This window comes from Myodes glareolus, chromosome 13, assembly GCF_982192425.1.
Source record: "Myodes glareolus chromosome 13, mMyoGla1.1, whole genome shotgun sequence".
Lineage (NCBI taxonomy): Eukaryota > Metazoa > Chordata > Mammalia > Rodentia > Cricetidae > Myodes > Myodes glareolus.
Window position 1 is genome coordinate 30,182,748 of NC_142038.1, and position 18,173 is coordinate 30,200,920.

Below are 18,173 nucleotides of genomic sequence, written 5' to 3' on the forward strand. Positions count from 1 at the left end.
TGGAAGGAGTTGGGAGAGAGCAAAAAACATCACAATAAACTGTGAGAAAACAATTTTAATTAAAAAAAGAACCTGGGGCTTATTGATTATTCAACAAAGTCCCTAAACTAGTGGTTCTCATCTTTTCTAATGCTACAACTCTTTAATATAGTTCCTCAGGTGGTGATCCCCAACCATAAAATTATTTTCATTGCTACTTCATAATTTTGCTACTGTTATAAATCAATGTAAGTATCTACTATGCAACCCCTGTGAAAGGGTAGCTCCTTTCACAGGTTGAGAACCACCACCCTAAACATTGCTTGTTTTCAAAATAGAATTACTGCCTTTACTATTTGTTTAGTTGAATTCAAAATGTAAACAGGCCAATATAACCTGTTCATTTTATCTTTTTCCATCTAGCTCTGTATATGAAATACTGCCCTCCTAGCTTTAATGCTATCTTTGTGTATGTCTGTTATTAGAGGTAAGAAAGTTGAATCCAAAGCTAGCCTATGAAATGTTTTCTTTTATACTAAATTATGTCTTCTTCCAGGGAAAAATTTTTAGCAATTCTCTAACAAATGTTTCAACAATATTTTGATATAACTTTACCAAGAAATGAGCCAGGCTTTTAATTCATGATCCAAGGATCACTTTCCCTATTTCACGGATGAAAAGAAGTACGTTTCACTTAAATTATGGGCAGAACAGATTGGACAATTGTATTCATATGCAAACAGCAAGACAGATAATGTGTGCTGATCAGACTGGGAAATAAATGGGTTCCCCGTCCATAAGGGTAGCAGCAAAGGCTAAACCTACACACCAGGAAGTGAAAAGTCCACATCTTTTCTTGAATTATGACTCTTAATTCTTATTTTGCCACCAGATTTATAAAAACAAATAAACTGATTTAAATACCACTCCCAAAGTCACACTGCTTAGTAAGTTGTGTATTTACTAGCTGAACTACCTGAACAAGACAGACTTTTCCACTGAGTGCATCCAAGGACTGCACTATCTTCACCATGGGTTTCTTCAGGCTCTATAGTTACCTTGTACGTATTAACAAGTGCATATCAGCTGCAACCTACCCGTCAGCTGAAATGACTAACAAAACCCTACTGGTTTCTGTTTAAAATTAAAATGTCATAGTCATTTTTGAATTCCTTAGTAAGCTTTCAAAGAGTAAAAGTGGCCCGAACAGCAGCTTAGTTGAGAACAAAAACAAAAATTCCAAGTGGATTTCTTTCCGATCTGACGGCAATGTGGGATGAGCACTCATTTGCAGCTGTAATAGGAATATTGGGCAGACTTGCAGGGCAGAGTGGAGTGGGGGGAGTGTGCAGATGCCCGCTCTGTCTCAGCTCTTGCAGAGCAGCACTGAGTGCACAGGACAAATCACCAGCTTTGGCCAATGTTCTCAGCAATTTCCACGACCTTTAGCAAACTTCCTAACTGTCTAGGCTGCTTTCTCAAGAGTAAATGCTATGTAAGTAACAGTCCAGCACGGGCAGCACACCACCAGAGGCCCAAATGAGAAAGGTAAAATGCTTTGTAACACTTCAGCCAGCTCACCAAAACCAAAACAAATCCCAGGAGCAGAGAATCAACAAGTTCAGGGAATATGAATCCCATTTAATCTCGTAGTTTCCCCTGAGAAGTCTGGCCCTAAATTAAAAATTAGAAAGTCTCAATCAGTTCAAAAACAATGGCACGGTGCTGTACTTTGTACAGTTCACTAAAGTCAGTACCAACAGTCATTCTTAGGAGAGGTGGTGCACAATTACGTGAGATGAGATCACAAAGCTGACATAACATTATGAGTAGGTAAAATTAAGAGTAGATATTGAAGTTTTAATGACTCCACTTCCTTTATTGCAGTAACTTCTGTACAAAGCAGCAACTGCAATACTCAGGGTTAAAACATTACAAAAGCATTGTGACAGGAACAGTACAGTATTATCAAAATATTACATTTTCAAACTTAGCAGATAATCATCCACCAGAGCTCAACTCTTTAAATTATTTCCATAGTCTTAAAAAAACACGTATGTCAGAAAGCAATATGAAAAGAGTATAAAGGGAGACCTAATGCACAAAGCAAACAATGCAACAAATAAATATCCGATTCAGTAACTGTTAATAATCAACACCAACATTCTCTTTTACCCATCGTAACAATGAGTTCAAATGCCACTGCATAATTATTTTCAAGTTATTATCAATGATTAGGACTAAAAAATAATTTGGCATCAAAATAATCAAAATTCAGCATAAAATAAAAATAGCTTTAATACTAGCTAGCATCTCCAAGAATTGTTGAAAATTTTCATTTTAGAGTACTACCGCAACCTTGAAAATGTCTGACCTGGGTCTAGTGTTAAATGAATGTAACGTAGTTTTTAAAAGAGGAAAGCTTCTTACATTGTCTCACAAACAATATTACCCTCTCTATTACGTGTACTGAGATCCATTTTATGCACTTTATACACAAATGTATGATGTATGACATTTAGTTTCCGTAGTACAGATCACAATCAAGTTTTCCTGGCTGGGGAAAAACCTTTAAAAATAAAAGGCAAGTGCACCTGTGTACATTTCAACACAGCAGCAGTCAGCCTGGGCCTTATTATCCATTCAGAAAATCATGCATGATATGGTTTATTGAATATGACACTTCAATATTGCCTCCAAACTCTGCATACCTTAAAATAAATGGAACAATGTTGTATTATAATGTAGGGAAAAACCTTAGAAAAATCACTTAACTTCATTTTTTAAATTTTCTGAATGGAAGTGACCAGACATCCAGCTGGTATTAATGTTCATGCAGCGGAAATACTGCACCACTGAAAATGCTTTCCTAACACTTTGCTCAAGATGACGGAAACCTGTGCATGTTCTCCACCCCTGAAACTTGTCACCTACTCAGCAGCACTGGATCTAACTGGATAACCACATGAAGCTACACTATGAGCTTCAAACTGTCTTGGTCCTCCATGAGACCTGTAACCTCTTGATCTGACTTCAATGTTTATTAAGACAAAACAAAAACCTGTAATCTACTGAGCTGTGATCACGTTCACGTTGGAGACACCAGTGACAGACATCTCATTACATACATGCATGTGCACCTGTGCACGCACTGCACATACACACACAGACATGGAGACACGAATCCCTTGAAATGTGTTCAGGAAATCCTTCCCTGGAAAATGAGAAACTTCACATTAAAAACTGTAGATAAAGCTTCAGGACAGCACATACGCACTGTCAAGTGCACTAGTGGGCGACAAGGTCAAACGCACAAACTGGCAGTTTTCTTTAACACAGAAGGTTTAAAGTATTAAGAATGGATTAAAATTCAATGCTCAGAATAATCTGTTCAAACCTGAGTGTATTAAGACTAAATGTACTTGACACTTGAATAAATTAAGCCTAAAACCATTTCCACTAAGAAAACAGTGGTCCATTTAACCATTGATAAAATTTTAAATGATTTTTTTAAAAAAAATAAAGGCTGGCATATGATAGTGAAACTCCTGTAGTGTTTATTGAAAATGTTCTACTAAATGGCATTTCTTTGTTTAAATTTCCTCAAAAAACACCTGTCAGCATGTCTTACAAGTCCCTCACATTTGAGAAGAATTCTCAATTAGAACAGATCTTTTACAAAATAATACAAATGATCTCGAATTTTGCTTGAAAAAGGACATGTGACTTTTCAGCATCATATAGGAAATACTGGGCAGATCCTCACCCTTCTCTAAGATTTACAAGAAATAATACGTAATTTCAATGGAGAGTTAGAAATGGTGTTTTGGGCCTCTATTTCCTAGCTCTACATGTACACAGACTCATAGAAACCTAAACTTGGGCTTCATTTTTTGGATACTTTCCCCCACATGTTTTATTAGTTTGTCCTTAGTATCTAACAGATACTTTTACAAAAGTAATACAAAACACACAGTACTCAGGACTAACTGGTCAATGGAAGATGAAAAGGAGTGTCTACTTAAGGTGACAGATTAGAAATAAAAATATCTGAAGGCAACTAACATTCTATAAATTTACAAAAGACAATAGATATATGGATGAAATTTGGTTAGTTTCAGAAGGCACCTCAAGGCTCAAGGCTTCTGTATCCTTCCCCCGCTCAAACAGTAACACACTCTTATTGCTTTCAAGCAGCAAAGGACAACTTTCCTCTCATGAACTCCAGTCCGACAAGAAAGAATAACCAGTCACTGAGACTGAGATATGGAGTAGACTAGAACTCAAGTCTACGGATATCTATCAATGGAGCAACTTTTCCGTGTGCTTTCAAATAAAAAAGACTGAAACAAAGTCCCAGTTCACCAGTGTGACAGTAAGGTGTTACTGACGATTTCAGCGCTTTCGTTAGGCACTGCAGTACCATTCCTGGAGGGCAGTCCATGGTGCAGAATAATTAAGAATAGAAGGTAAGGACGCTCTGATGATTTCCACGAACTAGGAGAATTGGTGGCAGGTCTTTAGATAGAGTTTCTAACCAAGCCATATACAAAGCACTGGACACAGCACCTTTCCGTGCAACTGGGAGACTCCTAGGATCAGAATGAGAAGACACTGAGCAATGCTTTGAAGAAGAAAACGAAACAATTATTAATTAGTCCCAATTCCCATGATAAATCTGAGTGGAGGGAAACACAACAATACAGTATATATACGCTCATCTCACTATCCCCAGACCCTCAGATTTCAATGGATCTTCAAACAGTTGTCCTTATATGTAAGTATTTCTGTGAACTTCAATATATGTAATTCATATTTATTATTAAGAATAATAACATGTTACTATTCAATCAAATTTACTCTTCACTAAGGACAGGTTTCTTTAGAAGAAAAACATATTCGCATTAGAAACCAGACAGTGGAAGTTATAGATGGAAAATGAAACATAATTAAATGTGTATTAAATTTAACTTCTCTTGTGAATTTTAATTTCTATTTATCAAGCTATTTACAGAACTATAAGGGTTTACAGAGATATTCATAGACCTACAAGGATTCATTCTAAACTTCTATGGTTTAGTGTCTTTCACTACAGAACTCTACAAACCATCAGCACAAATTGAAAACAGTTCTTTAGTGCCAAGGCATTTCATTTTGGTTTCTGAGCTTTTCTTATCTGTTTAGGGACTCAGAACTGAAAAAAAAAATCCAGGATCACATCATCTCTAATTAACATAGCTCTGCAGAGGAAAGGCTCGGGTAGGCTCCAACACTTATATCTAATTCAGAGACAGCATGTCTGCATGGAAAACGCTTGCATGACAAACATGGGGGTGGATTCAGGCATGAACTGCTGTACCAAGTTAATATTCTAAATGACCTTTCACACTTATCTTTATATGAGAAAATGTCTGGGGACAAATTCTACCATGATCCCCTCCTGTGCCACCCACACCTGTGGCCGTGCTAGGAAATTTTGAAAATGTGAAAAAGAAATCAAAGAATATAAATGTAAAAGCTCAGAATAACCAACGAAAACCAACTACTCAGACTGACACAAGGGTACATAATATCTCTTGTTCATGCATAAATGCTAGCTCCACATGCTGAAGGCAACCACATTTTAAAGTTTGAGTTTTCCTTTTTATAGATAATGTCTTTTCAATAAACTCTGAGTACTTATTTACTGGGCCTTGTAGTACAGGACTGAAATCCCAGCACTTGGAAGGTAGAGGCAGAGTCAAATTTAAGAACAGCCTAGGCTATAGATTAAAAACAAAACAAAAAAAGCAAACCATTCGAGCTGTGACTGTTACAGTGAAACCAACTGCATTCTGACTGGATTTGAGGTCTGCTCCAGAGGAAGAAAATCATGGCTGGTCTTGTAATCAGTGTTAAAAGCTCCTGCCCAGGATGCTGTTGGCCCTAGGGGGTAACCTACTTCTACTGTTTTATTAAATGGTTAGGTAGACAAACTACCTTCTAAATACCCATACTTAGAAGTGCTGCCCTCAACTTTGTAAAAAAAAGCTTCTCATAGAGGGCAGTGGTTAATGCAGAGATTCATAACTTGTCAAAACACAAGTACCCTCCACTTCCACCCAAGACTCAGAGAGTGCGGAGGAAGAGGAGGCAGAAGACAGTAGCAGCCAGAGGACAGGGAGGATGTCTGTGAGATGTCACTTTCTGACAATGACAAGGCCACTGTGCACATGAACGCACGCTGATGTGGCTACTGCACAGGTTAAAATTCCATAATGAACTGGGGAAGAGCTCAGAAGGCCCAGCCTATCTGAGAAGTTATTGGAAGTTAAAGGCTGCTTTGGGAGGAACAGTCTTCTTTGGGGGTTTGCTTACTAAGAGGTTGTCCCACATTCATATACATACAGGCAGCACCAACTGGACTCAGTTTCTTATTTAAAAAACACAAAACAAGGGACTGGAGGGATGACACGGCAATTAGGAGCACATACTGCTCTTTGCGGGGCTTAGGTTCAACTCACAGTGCCTACATGAGGCAGCTCACAACTGTAAACCAGCTCCAGGGACTCTGGAGACTCTGCCTTCCCAGGTGTACATATGTCACACTCATAGCCCATAGAACCTACTACCACGATTTTTCTAAACCAGTCAACTTCTAATTACATTCTAAGTCCTTATCCTTATGCAGCTCACTCATGAAGAAAGCTTTTTTGTAGCACACAGAAACCATTACAGACTACAACTGGTCACAATGCATAGACCAACTGAATTTGGAGCACTCAACCCTACTTGATACATCCACAACCACAAAAAGAGGGGGCGGCAAGATTGTAAGAGCCAGAGGACCTGGGTGTCTGCTATGTGTTAGTACATTCTATATATCAAAGGGAAGTTGTGACCATGAGATAAGACCTGAACAATGACAACACAAGCTGACATGCCAACGTGTCATGAGGCATCCATCACACTAGATGAAAAGCTCAAGGCAATTAAGCTAATTTAAAAATAATAATTAAGTAGATTAATTTAAAAATCCAGGGATGAGCCCCCAGTTGGTTATCCAATTATAACTGGTCAGCCTTAAAAACATACATATGAGCAATACTAAATGGACTCAGCAGTATGTGCATCAGTTTATTATAACAATAATTATTTATTAATTTATTTTAATAATAATAACTAAAGAAAAGTCACAAATATGAGAGGAAGAAAAATGAACAGAGGAACTGAGAGGAGAATGATGTAAATACATTACTCATGAAATTCTAAAAAGAACTTTTCAAAAACTATTAAGTACTGTTATAACAGAGACACAGACACATGCACACACCTTCATCAAAACAGTCCACACCTTATTCTAACAATACTTACATGACAATAATATTGGCTGTATTTGAGTGCTCCTTTAATAATTCATTTAACCTGATCTGCCGGTATGTCTGAAATGGAAAAGGACAGAATCATTCTTAAACATCTGACAATCAGAACTGTGAACAAAGGCAGCTGTAGCTCAGCAAAGTAGGCAGTGTGTAAGCCCACGTAGTATGTGCTGGGTCTTCAGTACTACCAGAGAAAAAGGAGGAGGAAAAAGAACAAACCACTATAGTTTGTAAGACAAGTAGCAAAAAACAAATTTTGTATAAGAAAATACTATTTAGAAAAATATTTAATGCTGCTTCATAGCTTCCCACCATTCAAATATAAAACACCCTTAAGGGAGGTTTAGCTTACATAAGCATTTGCCTGTTTCAAATCACAGAGCCCTGTACGCATGGCAGCAGCAATTCTATCACATCACATGTAAGGTCAGTGAAAAGGAGACAGAGTGAAGAGTACCTTGGTCTTATAGAGCTCAAGCTCATTGTCTGTTATTCGCCAAGGCTCGTCTTCCTTCATCTTATCTGCAATGTCCTGTTCTTTGTCATCCTCATGAAGTCTGTATGGCTCAATCATGTCATCAAAAGCAGCAATACTTGAAAAAACAGGATACCGACAATTTTATTTTGAATTATATATCACAAATAACTTCAGTAGAAATTATAACTTGTTACAAACTTGTAATCATTTATATCACTGGGTTAGAAAACAGTAATTTCCAGTCTCTCAGACTGCAGGGCTAGAACTGCACAGGCGATGATCAAGTTGGAGCTGAAGCTTGCTCGGCATGCCGTATCTGCCCTCACCCGTGTCGACCCTCAAACTAAAGAACAGCACACCAGCCAAGGTGACTCCTGAGTGATACGTAAAACACAGCTTTGCTTAAATAGCAAATCTTTCCCAACTCAATGTAAAACATCATCTTTGCCCAGCTCTGTAACTCATTTAACACATACCAAAAATTAGTTATTCCCAATAAAATGCACACAGACTGTAACTGTCTCTCTGTGCCATTTTCAGGAAGACTATTCCAAGAGTAGAAACTGAGTAAGAGACTCTTGATGGCCATTATTACTGGGAAACTCAGACTTTCTCTATGAAAGTAAACAATGGAAGTAATACATCTGTAAAGTTAGAATCAAATACTTTTAGTGACTGTGGGCAAGAAACACCTGGAACGTAAAACCTCTCTGCAATTTCTGGGGTACTAACAGTTTTCAGAAAGCATGTAAAAAGAGCGAACCCCTTCTGAAAACTCAATTCTTTACAGCTTACTTCGGTATCCCTGGCCACCAATTACCACATGGTTTCACATAACTCGGGGCAGAGAAAAGGCCCTGATAATCATTTCAAGTAAAATTATCTGTGTCTGCACAGACCCAAAGAGTTGGAAATTTATACAGAATAATTTATCCAGCAACTTACTTTTCTTTATTTGGTTTGGTGTTGATATCTCCTAGGACCATGATATCAGAGAAATCTATTCGGAATTTACTAAGTAAAGTAGCCATCCTATGACAAAAAAACACAAACCAGCATTTAGACATGCAAAGGATGTTAAGTATTTTTACTCTCTACATATGTGATAAGGTGATTTAAAGAGAAAGTCTATCAGTTGCTACACAAATGTCCTGAATTAACTCATATTCTCCATTAAAAAGAAAGCAGTGAAACTGCCTGAGTAGAGAAGATTGTCATCTAACTCTCCACCCTTGCCTACCATCTATAGCAGTTAATTTTCACTCTCAACTGGACTGCATTTGAAATCACTTAGGGGACATACTTCTTGGTGTGTCACTGAGGAAATTTCCAGAAAAACTGAGCAGTGTCTTCTGCATTTGAAATCACTTAGGGGACATACTTCTTGGTGTGTCACTGAGGAAATTTCCAGAAAAACTGAGCAGTGTCTTCTGTTTCCTGACTGCAGACACGAAGTGTCTGACTGCTGCAAGCTGCAGCCAGCATGCCTTCTTCCATGCTGACTGTCTCTGCAACCTAAGCCCACACAAACACTCCCTTTCTCACGCTGTCTCGGGCACTCAATTACAGCAGTGAGAAAGTGACTACTAAGCCTAACGGGGTGAGCCAGGGCTATCCACAATGCCATGTGACACCCGGCGTGATAAAAAGTAATTTTAATCAAAGCATATTGGAAGGATATATCTGATAACAAGCCTCTTTTAAGTTATTTTTGGGTTACTACCTACTAGATTTATGTTAAAATATCCCAAGGCCCAAAAAGAACTTAAGGCTAAACTGAAGCTCCAGCTCACGGAGGAGGAGTTCACAGGGTTTGTCTCTGAAGCGGTAAGGGAAAGCAGTACTATATGCCCGGCCTCTGGCACATAAACACCTTGTACAAGGTCTTGTATGAAGGGGTCTTGTACCAACAGAAAGCTGAAACACCCAAGAAAAGCAATCAACAAAACAAGATCCTATGTTTTAGAAAATGATAGATTTAGAAAGAAAAGTATGAGAAATATGTCTTCCATAATTCCCTGTTAAAAATGAATACCTAATAGAAATCAGTATCTCTTAGTCCAATCTGCTAATAAGCATCACAGAGCCACAGAATTAAAATTTAAGAAAGTCATGTGAGTGGTCTCACATGTTCACTGACTGAGGGAGGAATGTGCAGGAGAGAGAGGGGAATATGAGGCCCAGCGCTGGGAAAACTGAACCGGGCTCAAGAGCACACAACATTCTGCTGTCTAAGTTTCTTCCAAGTTTGATATACTCCATCCTGCATAGACGCTCCTCAAGCAGGAAGGTAAACAACACAAAACAGTCTCAGAAAGTTCCGGAAACTGACCACATTCATTGGGCTCCTCCCTCCCAGAGATGCCAAGCTGCAAAGAAAACTGAGACCAGAAAAGCTGCCAGGAAGAGGGTTGGACCAGAGTCCGGCAAAGAGCACAGCTGGTCGCGCTGCCTGCGGGCAGTGCAGTGGGCTCCAGGTTTCCAGCTCTCAGGAGCTGTCACCATGCTGGGGTGACCTTGGTAATGCAGCTGTCTTTGAGTTTTCTCTGCTCCTAAGTAACCCCTCAACCATACTCCTATAAGTAGCCCCAATAAAACTCATTGTTTCACCAGGTAGGACTTTGGGAGTGTCAGTGTGCTCTTGTCATGGGCTCCTTAGCTGGGGTGGGTAGATGTGTGTGTTGTGTCTCCCTAGGAAAAGTCTCAAAGTACAACATATTTACACAGATGAATGAGGCAAAGGAAGAGTTATGTGTATAAGAAAGAGATAGAACAGGTAGACCAAAAATGCCTGAAATCCCCCAAATGTGGCCAGCGTGCAGGGGCGGGGACAAGACAGAAAGGGAGAAGACAGACCGTCAGAAACCTTCATGCCACACCGCAGCACGCACATGTCTAGTCATGGCTACAGGACTGTGGGAGCATCAGTCACAACTCTCAGACTTTCTACGTGAAAGTGGGAACAATGTGTACAGTACCCTGCAGGGACAAGGCCAGGAGAGGAGCGCCAGAAACCAGACTCATGGCAGTACAGATGGCAATAGTACGCTAATGTCTTCAAAGTCCATTGAACTTGTCTACATATGAAAAGGCAATTTCTATGCACTTTCTCTCAAATGATTAGATATGCTTCCAACACCTGACAATACAGGTATTAATAAAGACTTTCTAAAATGTCAATGTGTTAATCTATCATATTTAAGTAAAATTATGCATTTATAATTTAATATAAATGTCAAAAAATAAAGAGGATGAGGTTCTATTTAATGAAACTTTTGCAGTATCGGTTAATACTTCATGAGCTATATATGGATTTTATTTTATCAAATCTCTATCATGTCAAGGCTATTTGATTATTGCTCTCCAACTCAAAACAAACTTACGCTCTCCGGTCATGGTCTATTCTGTTTATTTTTCCACCAATGAATACGCGGATCTTACAATCTTTCCACTTTTTCTTGGTAGTCAGAAGATAAGGTATCAACAAGGTCAAACCTGAATTACAAAAATATAATAAGCTCTTTTTAAAATGCTGATATCTCAAACAAAAATATTTATTTTCAACTTGGTCTCAAAAAACACATTTATTATATAACTCAATGTAAAGTAAAATCTGTCCTCCCCTGACAGTTCTGTCAAGGAGGGAGTCCAAGAGTTGTGGTTCAGCCCAAGAACTGCAGTTCTTTATGTAAGCAATAGAACTGGATGGTGGCCTAGGGCAGTCAAAATATTAGCTGTGGACAGGAAGGGAAAGGAAATGAATATAACCTAATGGGGGCAAGTTTCACACTGAAATGAGAAAGAGGAAAAGTTATATGGAATTGGCTTTTTTCAAGCTCTAGATAGTGCACACATGCATACATACATTTTATATATATTCCCCAGCTTTTTCCCCTGAGGGGGCCTGGTAACGAAGAATTATCCTTGAAGTCACAGGCATATTGCTTCTAAGTACTGCTCTTGACTAAAAAGAATGAGGAGTTCTTGGATAGAAGGTCCTTTCCACATGGAGGAAGGGATAAGCCTAGGATACCATCTTATTACAGGAAGCAACTGCCAAAATGAGTGCCCTATGACACATGAACATTAACTCACCTTAGGGAAGTGAGAGCTGACCCTGCTGGCTGGATGTGGATAATCAGAGAACTAAAGAAATGATGACAGTAATAAACTATATCCTTTTGGATAAACCAAGAATCAATGACTCGAAGAGACGAGCTCTTCTTTACAATGAAATGCAGGCAAATCGATGAGGACAGAACGATGGGGGTGAAAATGCATCGCCCGGAAGCACAAGAGTCAGTTCAGAACCTGAGCGACTGAATGTGAATCCGGGTGTAACGGCTGAGGAAGAACGGTCTATTTGCAGAGCCTCCCAGGGCCCATAAAGAGGGAAAAAAACTTTTCAAGGGTAGGTCTGAAAAACCACACTTTCCTCAGCAACTTACTTTACACCAATATGCCACTCCTGGTGAGATACAGACAGAAGAGAGCAGTATCACTTCTGTGCTATTTCTGCCAAAGATTCATAATATGAAACTAATTCTGACCAATCTAAATGCATTCCAAATTAAGTGACAGTCCACAAACTGGTCTATAATAGTTAATAAAATGGCACTGTCACAAAGTTCAAGAACGGACTAAATCACCTTGAAGGACCCTGAAGGGACGATGAAGATTCTCACACTGATTCTCATGCTGTTTGAGCAGGCTGCAAACCTGAACGTGGTAAACACATGAAAACTGTATGCTATTTCTTAGCCCTGTTCTTACATCTTCAGTAAATTTCTAATTACTTAAAAGATATATTAATAGCCTTACCTCCATCATCAAAAAGCCACCAGACATCAATAGTATTCTTCCCTTGTTTTTTCTGAAACTGTGTACTGGCTTCAAGAAGCTTTTGGTCAGCTACATTTAAAGGTGCAACAGGGTCTTTGGATTCTAAAGGAGTAAGCAAAAAATTACGACATGTAGGAAGTAAATGCCAAATCTCCTTTAACTATATTCCTAGAATTTCCTAGTATTTCTAAATTCAGATATATTTATATGCAGATAGCTGTATATGACTTCTATTATAAACCAGTAGTAGCTTATAACAGATATAAAAAAGTACTTTTTGTCTTATAATAGGTAGATTCACCCAAACTACTCGAGTGTCTAGTATTCTGAAGTATTCTGGTGAAATCTTCAGGAATGCTAAATACCATACATTTACTGATGGAGTTCAGTTTTCCTGGAGAGCTACTTTAGGTTAACAGATCAAGACTTACATGTGTCCTGTGTGGTTTCTTTTATTATCTGGTACCTCAATGATTTAGAGTACAAAGGCATTAAATAAAAAGCTGTATTTGGAAGATGGTTGGATAAATACTAATATATACTCTTACAATTACCAGGAAAGTGTGCTTATTGATCATTTGTCCCCCTCAATATGTGATGCATAATGTCAAGGACATATAGCCACATCTTTCTGAGCCACAGAAAGATGGTAGGAACTCCTGGAAATGGTACAGATACGCTGCATGTCTGTAAAGAGTTCCCATTTACATTTCTAGGAATTAAAAAAAAATCAGCATTGACTCTGTGAGCAAGCAGATGACTATTATGAAACTCCACTACCACAATTTTAAAAACAGAAATTCACAGAAGGAACTCTGGTCCCTTTTCCAGAAGGTTCATCATTCACTTTTCATGCTGCCATGATGTAAGCAAACATGACAAATGATTTTGCATGATGATGTAGTATGGCTACCAAACCGCACTGCTCCGTAACTCTCACCTCTATCTCCTTCTCTTAACATTCATGTACGCTGACATGACTGTATCTCCCAAACGCAGCACGACTGTGAGAAATAGTGCAATTTTTGAAACAAAAAATATATTAGTATCAAAATGGAGAATTTGGCTGGGTACAGATGGTAAGGAGTGTAAGCAACACTGCGGACACACCTACTCCAGTGTCCCTGCTTATCGGACCATGCAGTTTAAATCAGGAAAAAACCCAAAAAACAAAAACCCTGACTTTTCAGGTTTGTGTATTTCAGAAACACCATGACGATTCAAAAGACTGTGAAATAACAGTTTGTCCCAGTGAGACTTAATGCTTTCATTGGAATAAAATTAATTTTACTAATCTGCTTAATAGGTAACTGTAATATCACCTCACCATGGAAATAAAAACTAAATTAAAATAAAAGGAAAACAACAGAGCTGGAATTAAAGAGTTAACAGTATGAGAAGGGGAATTAAAATAAAATGATGAACAATGCCTGCCTTTTTTCAACAGTGGCTGAGTTGGAGTCTTGCCATCCTCTTCCTCATCTAGATTATGTTTAAAAAACACAAAATATGAAGTTAATCGCCTTCATAATCATAGAGTAATGGAAATGTAAATAGAGCACATCATAAACAAGACAGTGTGAAGAAACAGCCCATGAGAAATGATTACTACTGAAAATTAATATTTTCTATACTGAGTGTTTAACACTTTTTAAAACACATATTTTTATAAAGACCATACAGAGTGAATGATGAACACCCACACTGAAATTTTATATCTGTAAAATTCTTCAGAAGAGCCAGCAGATTTTGTAAACGTTAAACTTTATACTTGAAATTAGCTGAGATGTCAAGGCAAGGCGTGTAGAGCGGAAGCATGACTCTGAGCGACCACCTGGGCAGATCACACACGAGCTTCAAACAGGTCACCACATCACTACACACACGGCCGAATTACCTGGACTGTACACGTAATCAGTACTTCAAATAGTAAGGAATTTCATCAGAGTAAAATGCCAGTTTACAAAGAAATTGTTTTCTTCAAATAAAGTTTATGTACACATACATATGTGTGCATATATTCACCAGCTTATATTCAAATATTTACCATTTTGCTTTCTGGGGTAAGTAGTTTTTCTAACTCCTTTTTTCCCCATAAATGTAAATTACTTGTTTAAAATAAGCAGACTCAAGACTTAGAAATTTTAAGAACATTTTGCAAAGGGATCCAAAGGAAGATTCCCAGCTTTCAACAGTATCTCTCACACTATCCTCTTGGAACCAGACCTGGTTAGTTGATGCCTTGCTTTCTCACTGGTAGAAATGTACCTACCCCTTAAGGCTGTGAAATTGCAAGCCCTGCTCAAACATGCTTAGGCTGGTACAAACAGTACTTACAGGGTATTCTCTTTTTGTCCCTTTGTACATTATAGGCCTCAGTAAGCCAAGACAGATAAAGTCAAATACTTTGACTATATATTGGAATGTTCCTAATCCTGATGAGTTTTTTTTTTTTACAAACTATCCATTTTTCTTATAATATCTATGCTGATTTTGAAAATTTATCAAATAGAAAACAGAAAAATCAACCTATATAACTATTACTTTTTATGCATGTTATGGAAAAATAACTAATTAAATTTTAAATACTAGTGTTATAAAGTAATATCTGCTTTTGAAAATTTAGTAATGGATGGTTTATATTCATTTAAAGGAGTTTATATGCCAAAGTCACAGTGGCATTTAAAATGACTGATAATATTACCTATCTTTGCAGGCATCTGAAAGTCAGAGGACAACTTGTAGGAGTCAGCTCTCTCCTTCCACTCTTTAAGTCCCAGGGATTAAATTAAAGTCTTAAGACTTAGTGCAAATGCCTTTTTCCAACAGAGCCTTATCACCCACCAAAGTAACTCTTTAAGTTAGGCTAAATGCATCTAAAATTTCACAACAGAGTAGAAATGTACTAACCTAGTTTCCTACTTTTTAAAACTATGAAGTTGTAGCAAACACTGCTAAGTTCATGTTTTATTACTATCTTCTTAGATGTGAGCAGCTCCTAGGAAATGATCAATACAACTGCATGCATTGATTCCTAATAGACTACACAGAAAGGTCTATTTCAGGCTAGAAAATGGGGGAAGGGCAAAACAATGTACACATAAATTAAAATAAATGCATAACAAATGAACAGAATCAGTTTATGGAGTGCATAGAGAACAGAAAAAAGAATAACAAAGCCACCAAGGACTGAGAGGAGAAATGTGTGCAGGTCACACTTTCTACTACTGCACTAGGCAATTACACAGGAAAGAAAAGAATAAAAAGCAACATTAATGCTTTCAAATAATCTAAAAGATAAATTGTGCAGAGACGTGGTTTGTCCAAGGCTATCAATTTCATAAAAAAGATGGTCGTCATCTTAGAGAAATAAAAAGTACACTATGGCTCGATGATTTACAGTGCAGATTTCCTTCTTAGTGCGTTATCAGCTGGGATAGGACAGAGGAGATACAAGTCTCAGCAGAGGTCGGAGAGTGAGGGTGGGAGAGTAAGATTTGGAAGTCATCCCTCTTCTTATGGCAGAACACACAAGCTTGTGGATGGAACTATCTAGAAGCCTCATGAAAAAGGACGTGTTCTTCCCAAGTTCAAACAAAAATATTTTAAAGTAAACTACTTAAAACTATATTAGTAATAAATAATTGGCATGGTTTCTGTTTTAAGAAAAGCAAGCAATGCCTATCTTAAGAAAAGGAACTTTGTAATGTATATTATACTCAAAAGTCAATGCCCTACACTTTAAAACCAACTGTTGATAAAAATCTCTTTGAGTAGAAATTACCTTTATGTGTAATGGATTTTTCACCAGATGACTTGCAAGTATCTTGATCTGACTTTTTACTACAGTCCACATTCACCACCACATCCTTGGTACCTGGGGATTTTTCTTGTGAAGATAGTAATTCTTCTGCAGATATGAAAGTATTTAAAACAGTATCAAAGATTGTATTTTAACTATTCAAAGTAACATGGTTTCATAGTAAAAAGGCAAACCAGTAACCCCTGCGAAACAGTAAGGTGTGTTAAGTGGTTTCTTAAGAAACAACCAAAGTGTTTAAAATGACTGTCCATGTAAATATGTCAGTACTAGTGGCTAAGTAGGGTCCTGAGGAGTAAGTAATAAATGCTAACTGGAAAACACATAGAAAGAGAATACAAAACTCATAATCTGTCCATAATGCTCATCACTAATTTGTATGGATGAACAGAAACAACAGGAGATACGGGATCGAAGTGCCAGTACTACACCAAGGGGCTAAAAGGATTTACTTCTTTACTGTTCAGGACAACGCTATGAGGTACATCGCTAGGCATTAACAGACAAGCAAACAGGCCCAGAAGCTACCAAACCTGTCCAGGCTACAACATTATGGGAAAAGGCTGTAAATTTCAGAAGACATCCACCTGGGCTCAAGACCAGATATTAGCAAAGAACAAGGCCTTCAAAAAAGCACTTCATAATGATCATAGATACAGAATACTTTTAAAAATGTTTCAGTCACATTCAAACCCCACTAAATAACAGAATTGAATAATACATTATTCTTGTGAGTGACAGGGGGCATTGCTTCTAATTATGCAGTGTTAATGGGTATGAGTCAGATTCTCTAAACATAGTCGCTGGTACAAGACTTCAAACGAGGTTCTGCTAGATTCATTCCAGAGAAAGAAAATACATTTTCAGCTAGGTAAGCATGTTTATTTCATAGAGACCTCAAAGTGTTTCTTCAAAGTTGCAAAGCTACTCCTAAAGGTGAACAGTGTGAAGTCAGAGTTTAAATCAATGAGCTGATTACAAGTTTTTATATGTTTTTTGTCTTTTTCAACTAATCTGGGAATTTAATTAATTAACTGTATAAGGGGAAATGGTAACTATTCAGTATTTTTGAATTAGCAAAAAATTAGAAGGATATGAAAATTTACATTGTCATAAAATCTGCAAGAAAGTTATACCTTAAATTGGACCTTAAAATTGTCACTTTAAAAATACTTTAAATGTATGCATTGTATTAGTTAACTTACAGCCTACGTAGTGATTTAAATATTTTAGTAGAGATTTAAATATTTTTCTCATCCTATTTTTACAACAAATTTGGTTGGTCAATTTACAATCATAACTGATATCTGCCTTTCTTAAGTGTATGATTTATAAATCATAAATTTTATCCTCTCCATTAATAATAATTAGCCATTCTTTATGATGCAGACATTGGTGGCCTCCAAGCAAGTCTGACTCTAAGATGGTAATGAAGATGACGGCAATTATGCAAGTCAGTGAAGGACGTGTAACAATGAGGCACAATTTTCTAACAAAGTGATGCATACTTTTGAAGGCAATCTCCACTGTGGAGCACTCACCTTGTCCCTGGAGGTGGGATATGTCCAGGCCCTCCTTCAGGCGGATAACCACAACTCCATATTGTATGTCGAAAGCATCACTGTGATGGAGAAAGAAAAGAACCGTTATGTTCTGTAGGAAGGGAAAGGACCGACGCACCTCTAAAATTACT

The 18,173-nt window shown here is 37.7% G+C and overlaps 1 protein-coding gene across 2 annotated transcripts in view; it reads right to left on the reverse strand.

Moving 5' to 3' along the window:
* Positions 1–1,831: 1,831 nt before the first annotated feature.
* Slc12a2 (solute carrier family 12 member 2) overlaps positions 1,832–18,173 on the reverse strand; it is a 75,768-nt gene continuing 59,426 nt past the window's right edge. The window contains exons 19-27 of one of the 2 annotated variants that reach the window (XM_048419190.3): positions 18,022–18,101; positions 16,445–16,570; positions 14,095–14,142; positions 12,640–12,762; positions 11,202–11,313; positions 8,764–8,850; positions 7,798–7,933; positions 7,333–7,400; positions 1,832–4,571 (exon numbers count right to left, since the gene is read on the reverse strand). In XM_048419190.3, the coding sequence (XP_048275147.3) occupies positions 4,436–4,571; positions 7,333–7,400; positions 7,798–7,933; positions 8,764–8,850; positions 11,202–11,313; positions 12,640–12,762; positions 14,095–14,142; positions 16,445–16,570; positions 18,022–18,101 (916 nt within the window). In that variant the 3' untranslated portion in view covers positions 1,832–4,435. The remainder of the gene's footprint in view (positions 4,572–7,332; positions 7,401–7,797; positions 7,934–8,763; positions 8,851–11,201; positions 11,314–12,639; positions 12,763–14,094; positions 14,143–16,444; positions 16,571–18,021; positions 18,102–18,173) is intronic. The other variant, XM_085699836.2, reaches the window with a different exon arrangement.